The sequence below is a fragment of the Lampetra fluviatilis genome, chromosome 27, assembly GCF_964198595.1.
Source record: "Lampetra fluviatilis chromosome 27, kcLamFluv1.1, whole genome shotgun sequence".
NCBI lineage: Eukaryota > Metazoa > Chordata > Hyperoartia > Petromyzontiformes > Petromyzontidae > Lampetra > Lampetra fluviatilis.
The window spans coordinates 7229183-7255875 of NC_136301.1; the positions used below are offsets into that span (position 1 = coordinate 7229183).

At 43.7% G+C, this 26693-nt stretch overlaps 1 protein-coding gene across 1 annotated transcript in view; it reads right to left on the bottom strand.

The window, feature by feature from the left end:
* Positions 1-26693, bottom strand: part of ARID2 (AT-rich interaction domain 2) — a 103704-nt gene that overhangs the window by 68667 nt on the left and 8344 nt on the right. Inside the window, exon 3 of the mRNA XM_078869167.1 lies at positions 8640-8737. Within this exon, the coding sequence (XP_078725293.1) occupies positions 8640-8737 (98 nt within the window). The remainder of the gene's footprint in view (positions 1-8639; positions 8738-26693) is intronic.

Below are 26693 nucleotides of genomic sequence, written 5' to 3' on the forward strand. Positions count from 1 at the left end.
CGCGCTTACGACCGTGCAAATCTTTCGGTCGTTTCTTAACCCACTTCCCGTGATCCAATCGAGCTGACATTTTGCACACAGACTCGTTGTGCGTGACAATTCATTTTCGTGAATTTTTTTTTCCAAAATTTTACACTTTTTAGGAAAAAATAAATTATATTTAATTACCAATTGCTTAATGGTGGCAGGCAATCATCTGACCCATAGGTGGCAGCCATCTCAAGCCAGAGGACGAGAGGACTCTAGCCGCCACGCATATAAAGGATTTATAGTGAAAAACTTTGTTTTTACGGGTTAATTTTTTTTCTTCTAAACTTTGCAAGTAGGCTTCTGTGCTGGTTATATAATAAGATAAATATTCTTTGTATTTTGGGTTGATTTATCTGTGGAAAACGAAGCTCATTCTTTCATGCCGTTATTTGATACCGCTATCAGCATTAACTGTTGTCATCATTAGTGCGGTTACATTTCAAGCTTGGGCTTTGGCACACAATAGAACACAGACTGTCTACGATTTGTGAATACCATCACAAGAGCATTTCCCAGCGTTGTTAATAGTGATCGTTAGTCTGCGAGTGCTGATGCATCGATGACGCTACAAACGTCAACAGTTGTTTTTTTCCCCCAACTATCTTTCTACACAAGGGCCATGCGTACTACAGCAATATTTAACTATTAACTACGTAACTATTTTTTATTTTACCAAGTAAGGCCCACTGAGCCATGTAGCTCTTTTCCAGAAGCGACCTGGCCACAAATTGCAGCTCAACGCAGCAGCTTATCACGTGGAAATGTATAGCAGCCAAATACTCTAAACGCATATTGATTCTAAATGTGGAGGGAAAAACCAGAGGACCTGGAGAAAAATCTACGCGACCACCTGGAGTACATGCAAACTCTAAATATACAGCAGGTGTCGGGGGTCAGGATCGAACCCACGACCTCCTCCTGTATACCAGGCGAGGTAGTTAACATCTTCTAGCAACCGTGATGATGACGAGAGAGACACGCAAACTCCAAATTTCCAGTAGCAGATGTAAGGTTTGGGATCGAACCCACGACCTCCTGTATACCAGCCGAGGTAGTTAACATCTCCTAGCCACCGTGGCACCCATTTATTTCGGCCGACAGTGCCACTCGTACTTTGATTTAAAAAACGCTGACCTGTGTTTTCATTAGAGTAACGACAATAATTTCACATGACTGTAAAAACACATTCCTGCGGAGGGAGCTGGTAGGAACGTTGGGTTGCTCGGTCAATGGCTAGGGTCAACGGCCGTGTGGTGTATTCCGCAATTATGGCCGACTGTGAGGGCGGGCACAAGCCGGCATGAGTAGGTTAAATGTTGAGTTTTATAAGGGCACCACGGGGTGACCAGCCCCTCCCCACCCAGCCTCACCCTACCCACCCAGCCCCTCCCCACCCTCCCCTCCCTCCCCTCCCCACCCAGCCCCTCCCCACCCTCCCCACCCAGCCCCTCCCCTCCCTCCCCTCTCCACCCAGCCCCACCCTTCCCATTTTCAGATGCACGACGGACGGACACAATAATCCCCTGTGGGCTGGTGTAACCAGGAGGTTCCTACCAGTATTAAGTGAATGGCCCAGGCTCACCATATAGGATCTGCAGTGACACGGCACGTACTGGGGAGGCGGGCGGAAGTAAAGCCTGCGGCATGAAGATCTCCAGCCCGACATGAGCGAGTGCTTTAACCACAATGCTTTATCCATTCATCTTTTCATTTTTTCATTTTTGCTCAAACATTTGATCACAATCTCTCTCCTTCCCATTTCATCTCTCTTTTGCACAGACCTCCTCTCTCTTCTCATTACATTTCCTACCTCTGATCTCTTTTGCGAGATCTCCAATGCCCATCAAATTTCTCCACTCAATACATCTCCTATCTCCCTATCTCTCCAGCTGTCTAACATACATTCCTTATGAATGCATCTCCTATACATCATATATTCTGATTTTATAACATATTAGTGAATACATACCACTGTGAATTTGTTTCTGAACACATCTATCTCAGATATTCTTTGGGTCTTTCGGTAAAGTCACGTAGAAAGGTTCTTTCTACGCGACCCAAAGAATATGAATTCTTGCAGTCACGAAAGCTTTAAGTCAAGATCTATCTCTCGTATTCATTTTTTAAATACATCTCTTGGATTTTTCTATCTCTTGGGTGTCTCTCCTGTAAACCTGTTTACATCAAGCGGAAACATCTCTATCCTACCTCACTTTTGTCATCACATCTCTTACATCTCTATCTCATCAGTCTTTCATTTCTTCCATTGCACTGCACATCTGCGTTTTGCCGATTCCTTTTCTCTCACAACGCTGCATTTATATCTCTTCCGGCTTTTCACTCATCTGACTACACCTTCATATTTTATACAATCGCTCTTCATATCTATTTCCATCTCACTGCAGTTCTAAATCTCTACTGCTGGCATTATCACACGCAGAAGCAGCAGCAGCGTGTACATGCGTCGCTAGTGCTGACGTACTATTGCTACACCTCTTCTGAATAAAGCTGTGCACGTTGAATTGGGCAATATTAATACACGGCGGCCCTTAGAGTGTTTGTCGATTGAGCCCCCCCCCACCGACGCTCGCCTCGCACGCACACGTTACAAGGGTGTGAAAACGAACTGGAAAACCCTACGAGGCATCTTCTTGGTTATTTCGGTAAAGTCACGTAGAATGGAAATAATAAAATAATAAAAATAAAACATAATAAAATAATTCTCACGACGTTTCGGCCACAACGCAAGCAGCCGTCCTCAGGTGAAGACCAGGTCTGGTCGGGGCGACATTCAGACTCTGTCTCCCCGACAGACCTGGTCTTCACCTGAGGACGGCTGCTTGCGTTGTGGCCGAAACGTCGTGAGAATTATTTTATTAATGTTTTATTATTATTATTTTATTATTTCCCTTCTACGTGACTTTACTGAAAGAACCAAGAAGATGAATCCCTGCAGTCACGAAAGCTTTAAATCGAAACCTACGAGGCATTTTGACAAATCATTGTAAGGCAGATGGCGTGCTCAAGTAAAACCACGCAGCATCTGCAAGGATTTGAACCTATGACCCCCAAATCTAACTGCAAGCGGTGAGCACGCCAACCACATTATTATATGCTGTTGATTATATCCTTAATTATAATTATTAAAAATGAATTTATCATGTTTTTTTGTATAACACTTCACTTGCTGTATCATTGATTTGAAATACTTTTAGGCTAGTAACCTTTAAGCGTAAGCAATTACATTCACACTATTTAGCTGACAGCTCATGCCCTGTTGCTGCATAGCTTTGCCTTGGTCAGAAACAAGGCAACCATCCAATATTTAAAACTTAACGATAAATTCAAATCTGTACAATTAAAAGAATAATTACACTTATAAAGTTGTATTATAATTGTCACAAATTCTCGCTATCAAAAGCCAAGAAAGCATGAAGCGCCGTATTTGCATTACACGTGCACTTCTTTAAAAAAAAAAGATGCAGAATATTTCTTATTTGTCAAGCGTCAAAAACATTTGCATAGACAGGTCCTTTGGCGTACTGTAAAAGAAAAGTGCTATAGAATTGAGCGACATCCAAAAAAGCAATGCAGCAGTCAAGGGTATTGGAAGAGAGGTGAAAAAAAATTTGGTCCAGCCGAATAGGATGTAGGGGACACAACAGTTCCGAAAACTAAACTTTTTATTTCACCAGCTAAGGCCCTACTGACCTATATAGCTCTTTTTCAGAAGTGACCTGGTTCTCACAGATGATAGCTCAACGAAGTGGCTATTCAAGTGGAAATTTAAAGCGGGAGCAAAATACTCTAAATGCACATTTTACAAATGTAGAGCGCAAAACCGGAGGACCTGGAGAAAAATCCACGCGACCACGAACTTGCAATCTACAAATATATAGCGGGCGTCAGGGTCAGAATCGAACCCACGACATCCTGCATACGAGGCGAGGGAGTTCACATCTCGACACCGCGGCCCCAAGAGGGTTTAGAATGAGGCTTTTGCGAAGACTGCAAAGGGAGTTCAATTCCACCCGCTGAATAAGCCTTCCGGCTGCAAGCATAAAGCGCGTACTCTAACCTGCTTGTAAAATACTGTTTTCACGTACATGTCCCACAGTGCCACGTGTCAATTTATCAGTCCTCTATAGTGTACGGGAAAAAACGTCTATGCCCAAGCAGCCAACAGAGTAATAAAATAGCACTTGAAATGATATTTGTATTTATGGCAGTGACCTGGGTCAGAGTACCGGCTGTAACACCAATTACATTCATCTTATTTGTAACTATTTTACAGGCCCAAGATTTACAATGTTTGCACATTAAAAAGGGCCTTTTACAATTATTGCACATAATAGCATTAGTGCACCAGGCTGGAATGTAGGTATTCTGAAGCCTAAATATCACTAGAAACGGCTCTTGTGCCAATGTACACAGCCTGTAACACTATTCATTCGGCCAAAACAACATGCAAATGCACAAAAAATACAATTTACAGGTCAGCCATTCAGGTTAGCATGACATTTTTCTCCCACACATTCTATTAGCTGTTTAAGTCTTGCAAGCTTGTACTCTGAAATGTCTTCGTTTGCACCCTTTGCCTCTTTAGGGGGTTTCCAATTAATCCAGAGGACACTAAGAAGCATCAGGTAATCCTTGAAACCCTAAGAGACATATCGTTACATGAGTTTAGGGAAATTTGAGTAAACCCACTAAACCATGAAAATCCGAAAGATGTATCAGTATGACAAGTGCAAGCCGCTTCTACCGAATCGGAAAAATCCTAAATTTGCCTTAGTTTAGCTCTTCCCAAGTCTCAAGCATTTTTTAAAATAAAACCCTATTCTGTATATTCAAATTAATTACAAGCATCTGGGAGGGGTTATTAAAAGTTTATACCAACATTTTTGGTACAGAATTATGTTAGTAGATGAAATATATTACACGTGCGAAATATAAACGTTTCACTGCTTTTCCGCAGACATGAATGACAGGCCCGCATCTCACGAGTAATTCATGAATACATGGTGTTCATTCATGAGTAGCAACACACACGTTCAGCACAAATACGTGTAGTTAATGCAGACTTGATTACTTGCAAAATGTATCTAATTGGTGTTTCAACATCCTAACACCTCGATTTAAAGCTTTCGTGACTGCAGGGATTCATCTTCTTGGTTCTTTCGGTAAAGAAAGACCTGTTCTTCACCTGAGGACGGCTGCTTGCGTTGTGGCCGAAACGTCGTGAGAATTATTTTGTTTTATTTTTATTATTTTATTATTTCCCTTCTACGTGACTTTACCGAAAGAACCAAGAAGATGAATCCTAACACCTGTTTTATTGCCAGAAAGGGGTAAAACCTATAATTATTTGTCATATTTTGATACTGGAAAAAAAGGTCCCATGACACAAGGACTTGTTTTTGGGTCCAGGCAAATAAAAATACACACCTTAATTAATCTACACTTTGCTGTGCTTCATAACCTCATGTTTTTCAATACTTTTCCAGCATTTGAACAACGCTTTGTGAGCCATGAGGCTGTACTGCTGAAAGAATATAAAAGTTATGGTGACAAGCACAATACTAAATGGAAGATCACACAGCCCCCGGCTTTCCAGCCAGGAGTTTGCAACAATCTTGCGACATGAAACTGTACAAAACCTATACGCAGATATTACATTAGAAGTTGCATTTTCTGTCATGTACATGTTACATCGGGGGTGTACGTAAGCTGCTTGTCACATTGGTGATACAAAACAGCTTTCATGTGACCTGATTAAAAAAGATTCATAGACAGTCACTGTCCATAAATATATGTCGTATTTAGATAACCACAAGTCTCTGTCAGTCGTTTTCAATAATGTTTACAAAGTGAGAGAAAAATTTCACCAATCTTCCTAGATTCCAAGAACACAGGATGAGATGTTACTATCCTTTGTGCAAGCACTTCCAAGAGTTCATGAACAGTGAGCCTGGTGAAATTTGGGGAGCGCATCGTCAGTAGTGAACCTTTGGTTCCTAGGGTGTTTCGGCCTTTCATACTATACACCCTCCCCAAAGGTGGCCAGCGACAGGGTGATCAATCCTACGCTTGCGTCCCATTCCCAATTAGTCATAGGAGTTGCCTTGTTGTTGATAGCCAACAAGCCGCGTGAACTTCCATCAATCCTTCCCCATATGTTTGACTTTAAGAACCCCGATTCATAATAATAATAAAATAAAACATCCTCTGTTCAGACACGTTTCCAAATTTGGGCACACCAAAATGTTAACCCCTGTTAACTTGATCACTGTAATAATCATCCCCGCACATATTGCTTGTATTACACATCTGTTGCTAATGTATGCATCTTCAAAACGGATTGCATTGATAGTGATGTTTTTGCTAATTGTACATAATATTTTACTGGTAGGAACCTCCTGGTTACACCAGTCCACAGGGGATTATTGTGTCCGTCCGTCCGTTGTGCAGGGAGGGGCTGGGTGGGGAGGGAGAGGCTGGGTGGGGAGGGGAGGGTGGGGAGGGGCTGGGTGAGGCTGGGTGGGGAGGGGAGGGTGGGGCGGGTGGGGAGGAGCTAGGTGGAGAGGGGCTGGGTGGGGCTAGGTGGGGGGCGGGAGGGGTGGGGCTGGGTGAGGAGGGGCTGGTCACCCCGTGGTGCCCTTATAAAAAACTCAACGTTTAACCTACTCACGCCGGCTTGTGCCCGCTCTCACAGTCGGGCATATTTGCGGAATACACCACGCCGCCGTTGACCCTGGCCATTGACCGAGCAACCCAACGTTCCTACCAGCTCCCTCCGCAGGAATGTGTTCTATATTCTACATAGTTTAGGAAAATTATGTTGCTGAAGAGTGCATAATTACCGCGCCTCGTACACAAGGCACCGGAGCTTTATGTCTCAGAAGCTAAGCAGTGTTGCAACCACCCCGGTAAATGGAAGGCAACTGTAGAGAAAAAGTTATGAATGAAAAGGTTCCTGTGGGTTGTGGCATTATGAAGAATCAGTAGGGGGCACTTGCTATTCCCTTCTACGCCAGCTTGCTAAAGGTATTAATGTGCTGGAATAATAGGGGATGACAAGCTGTAAACATGTTTTTGAACGTGACATTTAACTTGGCCTATACGATTCCATGGATTAAAAATATATATGTTTGGTGAAATTAGTTTCATGCAGTGGGTATTAAAGTCAGTTTCCATGTCTTAATGTACTGCAACTCTATGCTGTAATCATTCTTGGCTGGTCAAAATTTCATTACTAAACCAAGGCTAGCCAGACTAATAGGGGGAATTCCTGGTGCGGTTGGCCACGATTTCAATGAAAATAAATGCAAGAAAAACAAAAACAGCAACCTCGGCTATTGTACAGTATATGATACGTATATTTGCGTGTGCAGTGCATGTGTGTGTTAGTATACAGACTCAAACCTAAAAATACTGAGGGTGTATGGTGCTGTGCTGTACAGGATAGTGTGGGGAGCGGTAATGTATGCATTTAGAACTTATTTTGCATCGTATGTAGCCAACCCTGCTAATCGGTGGTGCGGTTTAGCGCGCTGCGCTACGAACCAGATGGTCCAAGTTCGATTCAGGCTCACGGTCAACACCAGTGACGTTTACCTGAACCAGGCCTGGGCCTCTCCGAGTTCGACTCGGCCTCAAGCGAGTACCCGGCGCGGTGTAAGCATCGCCACTAGGGACACAAAGGCGGCCGAGCTTGGTGCTGGCTACCTCGTGTGCCGTGCCGGCCTTCATTAGGTGCTACTCGCTAACAGCATTTGCCCCAACAGTCTGTTAAGGCTATATGGGGGATCTTCCTACAGCACAGTATTCATGTCCTTTGGTCTGGGGGAAGATGGTTCCCTCCACCCCTACCCCCACCGTCCCACACCTTCTCACCCCTCTCCGCCTTCCCTCATTAGCCATTCGCCACCACGAGCGTGTTGCCGCCGCAAGTACATGCAATGCACAATAATTACACTGGACACAATTTAACATGTTAAATGCAAAATCCACCAAAGTCAGGGCTTGGTTAACCGTGATTTTTTTTTACACTCTCTGGTAAACTGTTCACCTGCACATCGATAGATCAATAAGCACATAAGTGTTAAGTGTGACACGACACTATGTTTGGTAGTGCTCTGAGAGAAGATATGTAAAAGACACCTGCTTCATGAGTACAACTATCACAACAGAAACATGAGCATTACTGCAAAGGAAAAGATTGCGCACTCTGAGAAAGGGGGCATTTTTTGGTTATGATGCAGTGTCAATTGCAAGTATCGGTTTCAAAAGAATAAAAAAACACTTAATTTACAAACAAACAAATATTAGAAGAACGATAATTGCATTTCAAATTTTCAGGTAAATAAAATGTTTCAGAGCGACGTGGTCAAGTATAAACACACACAAACAGGCAATCTAATTATCAAAAGTACGAACTGTCCTTATTACACGTGAAGATTAAAACGATGCGCAGTCACGGTTTGGAGTAATTTAAACCCGATGAAATACACATTTTAAGAAACAAATGGGATAGCATGAAATTTCATTTTTTTATAATCCACTTTGTAAACACAGATTGTTGCGTGCCACCAGCGCAATGACCTCACCTCTTGTAGCATTGCTTGAGAGCAAACGGCGCGTTTGAGCAGCCTCTCGGGAAGTTGAAGTCTTCTACAATGTCTTCCCAGAGTAGCTTGTCCGTAACCTGCGAACGCACACGTGCAGTTACAGACACACTTGTATTCAAGCATTCACGCACACAAAAACAGGCACGCGCACCCGTGAGCAACAAGCGGATTTGCACCATGTAGACCACTACTGGCAACGTTGCAAAATATGTACACAAACAATGGAATAGACGCTTATACAAAGGCTAATATCCTAGGTCGCACAGACTGCCAGGGCAAGCGCGGTTAGCAAGCACTTATTGAGATTGGCAAAACACACCAAGGATGTGGTGTTGCTAGAATCCCACAAAGCTGCCTTAGTTTCTTCAATATGTATACAGACCACATCAAATATTCATGACAGGCCGATTTGACCTGAGGTTCTGATACAACTCGCCATTTATGTTACTTGTGGCTAAAAATCGAACTCTGGTCGTCGGGTTACTAACACAATGTGCTTTCACTACTGGGCCACCAACTCCTTTCCAACTGATATGCGCATGCACGCGCACAGACACACACACACACGCATGCACATAAACATGTGCGGGTGCATACAGACTGGTTGGGCAAATGCTGTTAGAGCACCTATGAAGGCCGGCAAGGCACATGAGGGTGTGGGTGGCCAGAACCAGTGGCGATGTTTACATACCACACCAGGTACTCATTTAAGGCCCGAGTCGAGTGCATACACAAGCACAAGCAGACACACAATGGGAAACACAAATCAATGTCGACAGACTTGATTTAAAGCTTTCGTGACTGCAGGAATTGTCTACAGGTTAAACCTGCGGTGAGCAAAACAAATTGGCGATGTAAGTTTTCAGAAAGAACCAGCAGAATTACAACACAATTTTGGATTGATAACATATCACGTAACTGCGAAACATCAGCCACCATCACTCGAAAATAAACTAAGTTGAAAAAGCCCTGTAGCCAAGTGCGTGCGAAAAACGGAATTACAGTTTTCTGAAATATGATTTGCCCCATGCAAATCTGACTGTTGTGGGGGATTGATGGAGCGACTTTCACTTCCTTTACTACACTGACACCACATGTTTCCGAATCTGCATGCTCATCATGTCGTTAATGGCTCGGGCTACAATGTTTAACTGGTAGCGAACAATTTTCACTGAACTGGACAGAAAAGGTCAGTGAATCAATCTGAAATGCAACGATACAGAAACAATTAGCATATTCATGACTGACATCTATAAGCATTTTATTAAGTTAGAATGTTTTTCTTGACCAACTTGGTAAAACAATAAGAACAATCATTAATTTCAATGTACAATAATGTCAGTGTCCTGAATTGTGAGTGGTGTTGATCAAATTCCCCTGAATGTCAGACACCAGTCTCTCTAGACTCTGCAGGACACTTTCCAGGAATTTTAATAGCAACGTGCAAGTCTTTAAGCACGAGAATTAAACGCACTGAAGCGACCACGGTCCTACAAAAAGCCTGCTTTCTTCGCATTTTCAAATAGGCTATGCCTCTACAATGATCCGTCGCCCCTGATGTCTGCTGGAAATAATGCCTGCAATTTCCCCGGCCACGTCAACGTAGTGTTTTGAGATTTAGTAGAGTGAATGGATGTACAGTCATACCTCGGTATACGACCGCTTTCGAATACGTCGAATTTGGTATACGTCGTGTTTTGACCGGAAAAAAAATGTCTTGGGATACGACGTCTTGCTTGGGATACGACGCGCTTGCTAGAACTTGTGTGGGTGGGGATGAGTCACCGCGTACCAGCGTATGCTCCGTTCAAGACTCCTCCCCTTCCTCACCACCATCCTCGTAGGCTATCAACTCCTCTCAGCAAGGTCAAGAGATGTTAAATTATTTTTATTTCAATTTATTTTATTTATTTATGCATTTATTTTAATTAGTAGTGTCTACATTATTTTATACAGCCCCATTAATGTATAATATGCCATGTAAAATATCATTTCGTATACTCGGGAACGGATTATTTCCTTTCCCTTTATTTCTTATGGGAAAAATTCGTTTGCTATACGTTATTTTCGGTACAAGTCCTACCTTCTGGAACGAATTAACGACGTACACCGAGGGACCACTGTATTTGTTTCTGCTCAATGCATTTCATTAGGACTTAACACCCTCGAAAGCAGATTCCTTCAGCACTCCAAAAGATAATAGCTGCTGAAAGATTGTATTAGTTTTGCTGCAGGATATTATTATCAACGCACAAAACTTAGCATCAAAATGCATTAAAAACAACTTTCCAATTAAAAGTGATAGAGGTCATGAAAATAAATCAAAGCCTATTTAGAGCCAGGACCGTCTGTAATGTTTTTTAAATGAGTACGAAGCTTTCGATTTAAAGCTTTCGTGACTGCAGGGATTCATCTTCTTGGTTCTTTCGGTAAAGTCACGTAGAAGGGAAATAATAAAAAATAAAAATAAAATAAAATAATTCTCACGACGTTTCGGCCACAACGCAAGCAGCCGTCCTCAGGTGAAGAACAGGTCTGTCGGGCGTCATTCAGACGTTGTGTCTTCCGACAAACCTGTTCTTCACCTGAGGACGGCTGCTTGCGTTGTGGCCGAAACGTCCGGAGAATTATTTTATTATGTTTTATTTGTATTATTTTATTATTTCCCTTCTACGTGACTTTACCGAAAGAACCAAGAAGATGAGTACGAAGCTGTGCACCTCGAGAAGTCCTCAATGCCATCATTGTCCTCACCTGCTGCTCAATTGATCATGCTGTGAGCAGGTCATCCCAGATAGGGGTGGATGTGCCACACAGCTCCTTTCAGAGGCAAGCGACAACAAAACCTTCACCACCTTGACGCCAGTGCGCCTTTTGGCGTCACCTGGTCCAACCCATGTGAGACTAGGCTCTAAGGAAAGCTGTCTCGGGTGTGGACCAATCAACTTCAAGGACCAGTGCAGACATTATCAGAGTTGTGTTTTTTGTTTGCATTATGACTGCAGGTATTGTGGTCTATGCAAACATGTCTCCTCGTAAAAAAGGAGTCAGTTTTGTTGCCAGATAAAAGGGTAAAAAACCAATTATAACACAGATTTCTGTGCGCGCCGGGCCCTCCAGAGTAAAATCACTGAGGGGCTTCTGATGCATAGGGTCACGTGATCTGTGACGCAAAGTCCCAGAAGTGACAAGTGTTATTCCCCTGGGGCAGACTGTGTATTTGTTAGAACGTCCGGTGTGTGCTGCGCACAAGGTCATCTTCAAGAGAGATGGGATATGCCGATGGCTGGTGATTAGTGAAGCAACGCCGTTTATATTTTTCCCTTGGCATTAAAGCCGACCTAGAAAATGCACGTGTGAGTCCAGCCACTGTTGACTTCCCACCAAGTGACACTTTCTATACCATGACACAAAGCCGAGTGGGTGGGATGGCAAAGTATACCGGGACCAGGATATTAACTCAGTCTCACAACCGCACGCTCGCTATTTTACCAGCTGATCTACTATATAACAGCATTCGCGCTATGGGTGCTAGGAGCAAGTACCATGACCACAAAGCAGTTTCAAATTAAAAAAAATCACCTTGAAAGCCTGTCATCTGAATGAATGATTACTCTTTCCTTTCTGTGAATAACCGTTCCTTTTTGTACAAACAGCACACACGGTTATCCATTAATATTGCGAACAGTGTATAATGGAAATTGCTGATAAGGTAATGTATAAATACAGAAACCATTCCAGTTCTTTTCTGACAATATATAACCACTGTTGACCGCTAAATGACGGTGGTCTCGGCATGGTAGGTTTGCTGGGTTTGTAGTGCATCACACATTATAAACAAATATTCCACACACAGAGCAGTCATCTATCGGTTTACGCACTGATTCGTGCCATGTAGAAATTGCCTTTGGACCAAGCAAAACAAACAATATAGAATAAATTAGAGGTAAAAACACTAAGATTTTTTATGATTAATTTCGCGAATAAAATTGTGATCATGCAGTATAATTCACTAAATTGCAAGGGGAAGTGGGCAATACATATGTAATGACAGGGTGACACCTGCTGGCCTGGGAAGGGATTCATGGGTAAGGCCACAGAGGTAGCAACCAATCAGGGAAGGAGGTGTCTCTGGGGCAAAGGTAACAGGTGGGGCTAGCCGAGGTACTCTGGGAACTTGCTCGAAGGTTCCACGAGAGGGCGTGGCCGGAGGCGGAGCCTAGCCACGCCTGGGGGGATATAAGGGGGAGCGGACCCGGGGCTCGTGTGTGGGGTGCTGGGTCCTGGCTGTGTCGCTGTTCACCAACATCTCTCGCCGTCGTCCGGCCACGTGGAAGATCTCCTGCGTGGGTTCCATTGCCGTCGTCGTCACGCCGCCAGCCAGCGGCGGAGACGAGTGAGGGCGAGGGGACCACGCCGAGTGATCGGTTGTGCGTGTAGCCGGTAGAGGTGTTATTGCCTAGAGTTATATTCGGTGTGAGGAAGAACCGGTGTTGACCTGTGTTGTGCCCAGTGTGAGTAATAAAGAAGTAGTAACCTCTATATGACGTGTAGAGGAAGTCGCCCATTACACAGTTATTTACCTTCTGTGCAGTGGAGTCCAAAAGCAAAAACACATGACAAAGATCCCCCATATAGCCTTGACAGACTGGTTGGGGGCAAGTGCTGTTAGCGAGCACCTACGAAGGCCGGCACAGCACACAAGGGGGTGGGTGGCCAACACGACGCCCCGCCGCCTTTGTCTCCCCTAGTGGGGATGTTTTTACACATAGCACTAGGTACTCTATTGAGGCTGAGTCGACCAAGGGGAGGCCCAGGACCGGTTCAAATACTCGTCACTGGTGTTGGCCGTGAGCGGGAGTCGAACTCAGGTTCCCGGGTTCGTAGGGCAGCGCATGAACCGCTACACTACCGTTCCCCAAATACAAATCCCTCATTTTAAACATAAATTATGATTTGAAAAAATTCTGCAAAATTACACTTCCAAAGCTGATTAAATATTGGGAAATTTGAAAATTGACCAATTATATTTTTTAAAAGCCTAATTTTCAATTGTAATTTGTTTTATTGAAAAAATCCCAACATAAATGCAGTTTCAGTTTTATTTATGTGATCCTCTGATTGGCATACAGAAATATGGAAATATTTACATTTATTTTATTTATACAAATCTGGCTGTCGCCTGACTACGCAAGTTACAATTACTGGCAAAATGTCATACTCGAATTGTAAACGTTGTGCGTTTACTCTCCAACACTATACTAGCAACGAATTGGCATGTTTTGTTTACGTGACAAACCTTGCTGGCTGTGTCGGGTGGTGACGGGTTTAAGGACACAATTATATTTACACGATCTAGCAAAAAAAAACCTCGGAAATATGCAGTTCCTCTCATTTCTGTCCTAAACCCGTATGCTGCTTGTTCAAAATGGAAAATCCTTGTGAGTATCCATGCATTTCGATGAACGGTGGGGCAGGATAAAATGTGGCGTGTACATTGGTACACCCATAAATATGCATACAAACACCACCCTCGCTATTGCTGCTCATACAGTGAAAATATATTTGGCTTCATTTAATTAAAATACGGTTGGGTTCTCAAATAAGAAACAGCGCCTTGATATATGTTGATATCTCAAACTCTCTTCTTATTTACTCAGGAAAGTCTCGCAGAGTCTCAATACTCTTCATCATTAAGCATCAGCAGAGCATTATCAGCAGGGGTTGATGTTTTAATCAGGGGGGGGGCCGTGGTGACGAGATGTTAACTACCTCGCCTAATATACAGTTGGTCATGGGTTCGATCCCGACCCTGACAATGCCTGTATAGTTCGAAGTTTGCATGTTCTCCCTGTGGTCACATGGATTTTTCTCCAGGTCCTCCGGTTTTTCCCTCCACATTTAGAAACATGTGTTTCAAGTATTTGGCCGCTATAAATCTCCACATGATAAGCCACTTCATTGGGCTATTATTTGCGCCCAGTTCACTTCTGAAAAAGAGCTGTATAGCTCAATGCGTCTAACCTGGTAAATAAAACATAGTTTAGTTTAGCTTCAATGTGTAATTACAATTGACTAATATGCCGGTTAATGCTGTAGCATTGGGATATTTGGTCAATACCAGTTACATTTTACGGGTTTTTATTTCAGCTATTGGAGGAAACTGGAGAACTCAGGAGGACATCTCTGCAGAAATGGGGGAGAACATGCAAACTCTACACTGAAAGGCGCACGAATCGGAAATCGAACCCAGGACCCTTTCTTGTTGCGAGTCAAGATTGTTAGCAATGTTTTTCCCTGCTATGTTCAGCAACCACCATCGCGTGCCATCCATCATTATCAATGTGGCTTACGATTTTTGAAATGGTAAACATTTACATCAATTAACAGAAATATGCTTAGGTAAAAAATAAAAAAAATCACGACGTTTTGGAGGTAACACAAGCTTCCGTCTTCAGGTGGAACCGTCACAGCAAAATTAGTGTATCAAGTGAAGCTTGATACAGTAATTTTGCTGTCGTGATTTAATTTAGTTGTTTTAATTTATTCTATTTTATTTTTTACCTACGTAACTTTACCAAAAAAAAACCAAAGAATATGGACCCTTGCAGTCACGAAAACTTCAAATCTAGAAGAAATAAGCTTCTAATGTGATTGTTGGTCACTGTCAAATGATATGACGTCCATATTAAGCTGACAGACTGCACCAATGAATAAAGTTTGAAACATATTTTTTTTACTTGAACATGAATAATTACTTAATAATGAAATACAACTAAACTGTCATAAGCTATACAATGAAGGCGTCTTGGTCTCAGACCCAGCACTTTAAAGTCCAGAGGTAGTGACTCTGGCCTGCACGCAAGCATTTGCCCTCCAAGCCATCTCGTCACGTCAGGTAAATACTTCTTATCAACCCATTTGCTTCCAGAAATTGCCTAAAATGGTTTCACTTGCAGTGGCAGTTACAAACAGACTGCAATGCAAAGAGGATTTGTATACATATACATTATCAAAATTGAAGCATTTAGCTAAATCTACAGGCACGGCAATGTAATATTTTCCATATTTTGCTCGAAGCAGTAATGCATTATCTTCCAGAGCAAATCAGGAACGGAAAATTGGTGCAATACGTAGAGCACCATGTTAATAGAGCGACACTGTATAGCAACCACTTGGCCCTTAAGAAGAAGACTGCTTTAAAAAGGAGCATCTGTGGTGCCATCAGGCTAATGTGGGCAGCATCAACGGATTTCAAAAGCTTTAGGAAATCAGAAAACACATCTACAAATGATACGAAATGCACCCAAGAAGCAAAAGCAATACATCTTGGCAGTACATGTGTAGAGACATCAGGGATGTCACTGTATGGTGCCGGCCCGAGAGGGCCATGGCGTTCGATGTCCCTACATCGCGGACAGCACCGGGTGGGATGCCGTGTGAGGCCGGCTCTAGCACAACACGGCGTGCGATGCACCGTCATCGCGTACACCCCGTAGGCGGGTGTAGTAGCAGCCCTAGCGGGGCTTGGTGAGCGCTGGGTGCAGTGCGGGCTCCCACAAGGGGGAGTGGGAGAGTGTCAGCCGAGGGCAGAGGTCGCAAACGGGTTTTAATTTCTTACCCGTACCCGGCCACACCAGGGTCGCAAATAGGTACCCGTACCTGGCCGGGTACGGGTACCCGTTCCCTACCTGTACCCGTACCCTACCCGAAATGAGTGACAAACGGCTACTCACCAGTGACTCACGGCCTACCCGTACCCGTACCCGGCCGCACCAGGGTCGCAAACGGCTACCCGTACCCGTACCCGGCCGGGTACGGGTAGCCGGGTATCGGGTAGGGTACGGGAATCGGGTACCCGGTTGCGACCTCTGGCCCAGGGGCAGGGTTGCCCCGGGCCATGGCACTCTGGTTGACCCCGTAGACACGTGATCCGGAGTGTCCACAAAGAGGTCCCCAGGTGGGGGGGCTAAGGGGTGATCACGTGTCCGAGGAGAGCTCTCGAGAGGGATCGAGAGGGAGCTAGAACGCTGGAGGAGGCGGGCGGAGCGGCCCCGACCCAGCGGGAAATATGGTGGGTCCATGGGAGGGACCGGGGTTCTTCGTTCTTCAAGCTGGAAGAAGCTCCACGTCAACAAGCTGGAAGCTCTACACGGCATCAAGACGTGGTCGGGGACCCGAGTGAGGGTCTGACCCTTCGACGCTGTAACTCCGACGTATAGAGTATTTAGCTGGGTGGTCACCACCCTAAGGCTGTATCTGGTGAAGGGGCAAGTTACCCCTTTGTGTTAACAGGTTGATGTAACAATAAAAGTGTTGCCTCTAAAGAACGTCCGCAACTCAGTTGGACTCACTACACATGTGTAGAGGAGTAAAATGGGGACGTGACGTCAGGTGTGCCGTTCAGTGCGATGACGTCACGTCTCCTAGGGTACTTAAGGGATACCCCGTGACGTAAGCGGGGTCACTGTGGGAACGGGTAGAGTAGGAAGGGTGAAGAGGGAACCAGGGGTAGAGAGAGGGATTGAGTAGCGAGTCTGGGGAGAAGCCGGTGGTAGCCGTAGAGGTGCTTCTCTCTCCGGTCGGTGGAGTCGGCAGAGTCCACAATCTGACACGAGAGAGAGAGACCGGAGCCAGCCGGCAGGGACCCGGACTCAGAGTAGGACCCCCCTAGCCCCTGGGAGTTGTGTACCCTGCTGTGTAATATTGATAAGCTTTAATAAACCCTGGCGGAAGCCCTTAACTTACCTCCGTCTACGAGTACGTCCGTCGGAACTTCTCTACACATGTAACTGCAAATAACGGTTTTTTTTGTAGTAAGTGAAGCAAATATGGCTTGTAAGCATATCCAGAACAGCAGTAGGCTCAAGAGACTCGCTTCTTCTGTTCACATGCTCAGAAGCTGTGACACCAGGTCAGGATAACACGTCGTAGGCTTTCGCGACCAATATTTTCCATGAGAGTTTTTTTTGGATAAGATCGCGTAAATATAAATGTGTCGTTAAATCCGCCACCACCTGGTACAGCCAATTAGTACGATTTTTCAACTGAGCAAAACATGCCAATTCGTTACTAATTCAGCACACACCCGGTGTGTTGGAGTAAACCCACATTTACAATTAGAGTACGACGTTTCACTAGTAATTACAAATCAGCTTCCTAAGGTCAGTTTGTAACACTGCCAAATTAGTCTGATGCTTATAAAAAAAACTGTTAACCTTACACATTAAGATTGTCATCATTTTGAACGCAGAAATACGAGCAATAAATCTCTCCTCCTTCAAATTATTTATACCAAAGAACATGATGAGCAAGGCAACAGAAACACCTTCTAATTTGAATCCAAATCGTTAACATTTCAGATTGCTATTTGGATGCACGTAGCCACAGGGCTAACAATAACACGATTGACTGCTCCACATCATGCCATCGTACGACTGGCACCAGTTCCATTGTGACACGAGTACATGTAGAATACAAACACAGCATCTGTAAATTCCCACCAATTTTCACCTGAAAGCACCGCGTTACCGTTATTAACACAAATAACAAGTAAACCCGTAAAAACAAAGTTTTTCACTATAAATCCTTTATATGCGTGGCGGCTAGAGTCCTCTCGTCCTCTGGCTTGAGATGGCTGCCACCTATGGGTCAGATGATTGTCTGGCAGCATTAAACAATTGGTAATTAAATATTTTAAAAAAATTCCCTAAACAGTGTAAAATTTTGGAATTTTTTTTCACGAAAATGCATTGTCACGCACAACGAGTCTGTGTGCAAAATGTCAGCTCTATTGGATCACGGGAAGTGGGTTAAAAAACGACCGAAAGATTTGCACGGTCCTAAGCAAGCAAGCGAACTTAATATAAAGGATTTTAAAAAATGCCCAACGTCGTGAGAAGTACACATACAAGAGTCTTTTAAAAAGGCACTTGCCTACATTTTTGTTTGAGGTGACTGGCATATTTCCAGGGTGCGTTTTTAGACACTAAAAAGCATTGTTTTAAACCAAAAGAACAGAGTTCCTTTATAAGTTCTCAACTGAAAACGTTCATGGATTCGATGCATAAAACTGCAACTGGCCTTATAATGACATGATCATGGAGCAGCAAATCATGCAATTCATAATCTGCAGAAGTCAGATTTGTTTAATTTTAATTACCATTTATTTTCAGGTAATTAGTCCAGCTCTTAAGGCCTTATAAGCAGATGTGTAAAATTTTACCTTGATAACCTGCACACCTTCCATACAGTGCAGTCTTGAAGTTATGGGGGGTTTAATGTCTATGTTAAAAAAATACTCTCCTGTAGATGTATATTTTACATTTGTCAAATTAGCAATTATTCTGCCAGAGAGCGGCAGAATCTGCCTTTCTGCCAACCAAAAGAGTCTGGCCATTGATTTACAAAGGCCTGTGGTATCGCTTTGGGGATTTAAAATAAATCTTATTGGTAAGAATATGTACACCCTGGAGTATATGAATTTGATCTCGAGTTGAAGTTTTCGTGACTGTAGGGATCCATACTCTTTGGTTCTTTCGGTAAAGTCACGTAGGTAGAAAATAAATTAAATCATGACATTTCTGGCGCAACACAAGCGTCCGTCATCAGGTTGGGACAACCACAGCAAGAAACAATTGTTTCTTGTGATTTAATTTATTTTATACCTACGTGACTTTGCCGAAAGAACCAAAGAGTATATTCATTTGGTTTATAAACCAATATGAATTCAATAAGGTTTCTCTTAGCTTCTCAAATAATTATGTTTGTGCGCGACGCTACGCATTCCATCATTGCTGAAGTGAAGTTCTTTGCGAGTAGAAAGAACATTTGCACATGCACTGCATTTAGATTTCGAAACGAACAGAAACATTTCAAACTAGTTTAAGGTGCCATAAACTAAAGCTTCATATGAACAGCTCACACACTGCAGAGGTAACCATTTTTAGCAAGCAACAAGCAGCTATTGTCATACCATGGTTTCCCTGTACAGTTCATATAACAAGCCTCAACAAAGTCACGTAGAATGGAAATAATAAAATGAGAAAATAAAACATTATAAAATAATTCTCACGACGTTTCGGCCACAACGCAAGCAGGTCTGTCGGGGAGACAGCGTCTCCCCGACAGACCTGGTCTTCACCTGAGGACGGCTGCTTGCGTTGTGGCCGAAACGTCGTGAGAATTATTTTATGTTTTATTTTATTATTTTATTATTTCCATTCTACGTGACTTTACCGAAAGAACCAAGAAGATGAATCCCTGCAGTCACGAAAGCTTTAAATCGAAATTTAAGCCTCAACAAGACACAGTATTCAGCAAGATTCATCAACGCTAATCGTTAAAATCACCATAAGATAGTACATTATAAGTTGCAAAATCTGGTCCAAATGACCTGTGTGTGCAGTTTACAGTTCAGTCCATCATACTGCCATTACAAACTCTCAGGCAAACCGGACCCCATTAAGTACATGTGTGTTTACATCAGTGATATTAGAGAAACCATTTATGGATGGCAGTAGACATAGCAAGTCAATGTTATTTTTTCAATAAAAAATCTAAACTATTCTTGCAAACGTCTTATAGACGTGCATTTTAAAACGTTGTTAAGTTTAAGATTGTTTCACTCATTAGTACAAAATTATTGTACTGCACAGATACAGCATGAGATCCCATGAACTTAATTCGATGTATTTATAGTTTTAAGAAGTATGGAAGACATTCAATTACAAACAAAACGTTACATGGGACAAGAGCTAAAAACAAATCCGGTCAACGTTTTGGTCTTGTTTATTGTTTAACAGCAATAGACAGGCCACTGGAATAGATGGCATTTCTGAGAAAAATGGTTCACAGCGTGGTCCAGTGCCAAGTCCTGCCAACTTGTCTTCCCATTGCTAATGAGGACTTACCACAATGGGAGCCTAGATTCAAGATAGGCCAACCTAGATAAGGACCAGAGCAGGTTCAGATAACCATTTACTCGCATATCCAGTTCATGTGAATTGATAAGTCCACTAACCACCACACCACCGCTCCCCCAATAATAGTAATGATTATTTGAAAAAAATAAAGTCAAATTACAACGAAAATACAGGCATGCATACTCATAGACATGCATCTGGGCCAGGGGTCAAACCAAAATAACAAGAGCAGCCATTTTCTTAGGTTTTTTCGGCAAAGTCACGTAGGTAAAAAATTTTAATTAATAAAAGTAAAATAAAAATAAAATTAAAATCACGACGTTTCGGAAGCAACACAAGCCTCCGTCTTCAGGTGGAAGAGTCACAGCACGATACAGCTATCATGCTGTGACTGTTCCACCTTCTCTCACTTGATACAGCTATCGTGCTGTGACTGTTCCACCTTCTCTCACTTGATACAGCTATCGTGCTGTGACTGTTCCACCTGAAGACGGAGGCTTGTGTTGCTTCCGAAACGTCATGATTTTTATTTTATTTTTATTTTACTTTTATTAATTTTAATTTTTTACCTACATGACTTTACCGAAAAAACCTAAGAATATGAATCCTTGCAGTCACGAAAGCTTCAAATCTAGAACAAGAGCAGCCATTAATTTTTTTCGAATTCGGTAAAAAAACCCATCAATATTGCAATGTGCATACGAGATGGTGGTCCTTTATCAACAATGTCACGAAGCAGTCCTTAAAAAAGAGCTGCATGCGGCTCCAGAGCAGCTGGTTGCAGAGCGCTAATCTGGGCGATTAAAAAAAATAAAACATAGTTTGAGGATAAGTAAGGTTCGAGTGCTGAGGCAGAATCGCTAAGAGACTGGGGGGTTCAAACCCAGGCCACCACCGCCTGCGATTAAACTGGTTTCTTAAGTGACGGTCTCACCCCTGCCACGAAACGACTGCACACAATTCCACCACATTAAAAATGTGGCGCTGCACTTGAATTGTTGACTAAATTCCAGCTCGGATAATTAAAATTGTGGTTTTCAACTGTCCCATGATGAACACGGTACTCAGAGTGGTGCCCTGGACAGTGTGAATCAAAGTTCACTTACTATTTCAGAAATAGTTCTGTGATATCTGCTACCACAATCCGTTCTCAAAAAATATATGAGGCACCATTCCTAATCATATCAAACAAGATGGAGCAAAACGAGAGTGAAAATGCGACAAGAAAAAGTAGCTGCTTCTCGAATTAAAATTGTGAATTCAAACGATGCATGAGGGGAGTGGGGAAGAGTGACATTATGAGCCCGCAAAAGAACCTAACATAGCATCAGGCCCATAGCCAATTACCATTTAATCTTGATTTGAAGCTTTCGTGACTACAGGAATCCATACTCTTTGGTTCTTTCGGTAAAGTCACGTAGGTATAAAATAAAATAAATCATGACGTTTCGGGCGCAACACAAGCGTCCATCATGAGGTGGGAAAGCATGGTCTGCTGCTGAGGCAGACTGTTTTAAAAGGTTTAAAACAGTCTGCCTCAACAGCAGACTATGCTAACCCACCTGATGATGGACGCTTGCATTGCGCCCGAAACGTCGTGATTTATTTTATTTTAATTTATACCTACGTGACTTTACCAAAAGAACCAAAGAGTATAATTACCATTTATTTATTTCCTAAATTTAATACTTTCTTATACATACTGCCTGCGTACCGTGCGAGGAATATTCTGTCAGGAAAAGGCATTGTAAAGAGACATCACATTTCATTAAATTAATTTTTACTCTCTTCTCCCAGGAAGGTGTTCTGTTTAGTTGTGAAGGGCCTGTAAGCTTCTTGATTTTGTAATTTGAAACTATTTTCCCTCAAGGATAACACTAGAACATTGGGGTACGTTAAAACCAAGTAGTTTTTTGGAATTGATAAATACATAGCCTCATGCTGTTCTTGCAAATAATACAGCATGTTGCTTCTACTTCGCCAAAAAAAAGTGAGATACACTCAAGATTCCCTGGAAACTTCTAAGACTCCAACACCCCGACTACAGAGAAAAAGATACAACTTTGAGAATCTGTTAAAACCTCCCAACTGAATTGTACTGCTGCCTTGTTTTCAGTCAATAGTTATTTTATTAAGTCTATAACAAAAAACAGACATTTTAAAACAAAGGACCCAAAAAGCCACTTTCTCAGGGTTAGACTGCGATTTTAACTCCAGGCTACAAACTGACGTTTGATATTGAATTATTTTAAAATGTTATTGCCATTGAACTATGTAAACTTACAGACTTCATCAACATACCCAAGTGGCTGCCTTATGTGAAAAACTATTATTCATACGTTGGCCACCGACAACACTCCTGACTCTACACAAATGACAAATGAACACCGATCCTGTGCCGGGGACCAGAACACGCTCAGGAACTCGGCGATAGAGGCAGTGTGCAAGGTGCCTCCTGCTAACCCCAGGCCATAGAGAGTGGTGACAGTACACGTGGTCCCTTTAGCCAGTCGACATTAGGAGGGCCATGCAGTGGTGCCTGATAACAACCTGTGGGGGGCGACATGAGGCACTCTTTGCGAAGCTCTCTCTACGAGTCGGAAAGGCAGGACCCCTCTTATGGTGTGGCTCCAGACGCCTTGCTTACAGGAAGACGTTCACCTGGGCTTTATCGAGGAGCAGGGGGCGAACCAATTCGGCTAAGGAGCTTGCTGCTAAAGCGGAGCCTTGTCTGTATATATAACGTCTTATGCACCTACATAGCCAACTGTGCTAATCGGAGGTGCGGGAGAAAGAGAACTCCCCAGGAAGAGCCTTGCCGGGAAAATAGTCGGCAGAGGAAAGGAAGGTCAGTATCGATCTACTCGAGCCCATAAGGCTATCACTGGAATGGATAGAAGCAGTAGAAATGGGGAAGGAAGTCTTGTTCAGGTGCGACAATGTGACAGCGTTTACCATGGTGAACCGACAAGCTGATGCTTAAATTATCTGGGCCACTTATCTTGGGCAGAGCAAGGGAATTCGCTTGCTGGTTTTTTCTACCTCGCCCGGGGTCGAAAATCAGAATCAGGTTAAGCCGAGAAACCCTGCTCTTACAGAGGTGGGGCCTGGTGTAAGGGTCTGCAAGCCTTGAGAACCTAGCGGTGTGGAAATTAAGAGGACCAGGTTCTCCAGACTTGGTCTAGATAAGAGGGGTTCAGGATTTACTCCTGGAATCCAGGAGACAAGCCACTTGGCAAGGGTATGCTTCCCACTGGAAAAAAAAAAGTTGAGGATGATTGTGGTGTTGCGAAGATTGCAACTTTTTTGGAGGCGATCGGTGAACAGATTTTGTTGGCGGCCCTGAGATTAAGAGCGGCGGCTCTCTTGGTTTTTCACAAGGAAGTCGAGGGGCACGTGGTGGTGTCATCCAAGATCCTGTCAAAAGTTTTCAGGGCCACGATGCAGGAGAGGCCAACAATACGTTCGAGGGTGGTGCCCTGGAATCGACACCTGGAGTTAAACTGTCAATGTAGATCTCCTTTTGAACCCATGGGGATGTGCTCTGAGAGACTGTTGACTCTTCAAAATGATATTCTTGTTGGCGATCACCTAAGCCCGAAGGGTTAGCGAACTACAAGCCCACATGGCGAACCCCCTGGTTTATCGTGATATATAAACAGGTGGCGATGCGAACTTGCCCCCGGTCTGTCCAAAATGTCCTTTACGAGTTCCACATTAGCCAGAAGATCGTGATGTTGGCGTTTGGTTTGCGGCTTCTCCGCTCCCCGGTGGAAGCAAGCCTCCACAGACTCAACCCACTTCGAGTGATGGCCATCTTAATCTCCAAAACACAGAGAATGTGGAAGGTGGAGTAGCTGCTTGTCCTGGACAAGCAGGAAAAGAGAGGCGGCTTCCAAACAAAGGGAGGCCACGTGGGTGCGGGTATGCATCTGTGTGGATGTTAGACATCCTTGGATATCATATTTGTAGGACACATAAGGGACGTTGATATTGTAAACACCGTAACCGCCATGAGGGGGCGCTACTGCAAAAGTATAGCGATAACGTGCCTTGCTAGATGGCGATTGGTTGGAAGGTTTGAAAGAAGGTGGGAATATTTTCAAAGAGTCAAGGGGTCCATTAAGGATGTTATAAGGTGAGCAGAAGGAGTGGTTAGAAGGGATGGATGGAGACTGGAGAGGGTGAGGAAGAAGAGGATAAAAGGAAAGAGTGAAGTGGAGGAGGGGGCCTTAGGGAGAGGGAAAGCGAGGGAGTTGTGTTGGCTGGTGGTGGGCACTGGACATTGTTGTTGAGGACAAAAAACGTTATCCAAGAAGTGCTGCATTTGGGGACCTTCATTACACATCCAATAGGCATACAAGGTCACGGGGCATGGTAGAGCCGAGCCGGGTAATCCACATTTCATCAGGGCCATGGCGGTGACCTAGCAAAGCTGGCGTGCCTTTGACAAAAAAAAATCTTCAAGGCCGCAGTGTGGAGCTCCCCCTCTCACACCTTCATGAAACATCACAGACTTCATTTGCAGGGGGCTCAAGGTGGCCAATTTTGGAACGCGGCGCTCTCGGCCACGGTGACAGAGTAAGGGCACGCTGAAGGTTGGAAATCCTTTTTCCCCGCCCGCAAGCTAAGCTCTGTCATGGGCTCATTTGTGTAGTCGGAGAGGGTCGGTGGCCAACGTTACACCGAGTTTTCATAATTCGACACGCGCTGCACTCGCCCAATGGTCCGCGTAAAGTTTCCCCACCTTCACAAATTGCCCGGCCGTTTGTCCGACGTGTGTGTCAGTAAGACAGTTAAGTGCACAGTTGTACTCGAATGGCTTGCTGTGCTGCGTTGCCATTGTGATCGTCAAGTTGGTCTGCGAACCTTGTTGATGCTTCTCGCAGATGTGATTGTTCCCACGTAACCTCCTTAAATTAGTTGGTTATACAGGTCAGTAAGGAAATGGTGGCTGGATGTCACGTGAGGTGCGGGGGGGGCGTTTGCCCCTCCCCTCCTCCCCCTCTCCCTGTGGGGGGAGATGATAGAGGGCAGACCCTCGACTCCCACTTCAGTAGTTAAATTATTAATTAATTGCTCAAGTTCTGGTCAAAGCAGAGGAACGGTGTTCATTTTCGTACTTGGAGCGTATCGGTGGCCAACTATGCAAACCGTGTTTAATTTAGGTACAAAAGCCCCCCCGTCTTAATAGCAAGTATAAGTTAAGATGAACTCTGCAAATATGGCTGTAAAGTGGGGGGCCAAAGATACATGTGAGGAAAGTCATATACATCAAGTTAATAGTAGGAAAAAATCGTGGGAGTGATGAAAATGGCAAAACACAAAATACGATGGATATCTGGGGACAAATACTGACGGCAGACCAGGATCAAAATAATAAGATTGAATTGGGTAAGAGCAAGATTAAGGGAGAAAGATATATTTTTTTATTTATTCAGGAAAGCCTTCCCCTGACCATGAACAGTTATTTCCTGTAGGGTCCCTAAAAATGTGTTTGAGCATTTTATTTGTATTGAGTGATTTGCATATGGGAGGAAAGCACGGTACCTAGACAAAACCACTTAAAGGCCCGCACAGATGTGCTGCTACCTCACAGTCCATCCATATTGGAACATTTCACAAATCCACACGAGCCACCAACCCCCTTACCTCCCAGAACATGTGAATGCAGGGCACATGTGCCACAATTCCTGGGAACTTGTGATTGAAGGAATTTGTGAAAATCAACGAGCTATAATCTATGAGAGACAATGCACTGGAGGCAACAAGCCAGGGTTTACACAGCTGCTACCAACAGCATGAGCCTCCTGAACCACCAACAACAAGCTGACAAATGAGCCAGTGAAGGAAGACCTCCGTATTTTTGGGTCATGGGAGCGTACAAAGAGAAGTTGGCACAACACAACATTTGAATGCGCTTACAAACGGACAAGCACGTTCGGCAAGCGAGCTTACATCTACGTGCACGTGTTCTAACACACGTGCCTATTACTTTGGTATCCAGCGAAAATAATGTTTTCCATAAATAAGATATGAAAGCGTGTAATTGCTTATCTTACCCCAAAACTGTAAAGATCTGAGCCTTGTAGTAGGTTTTGCAATGACT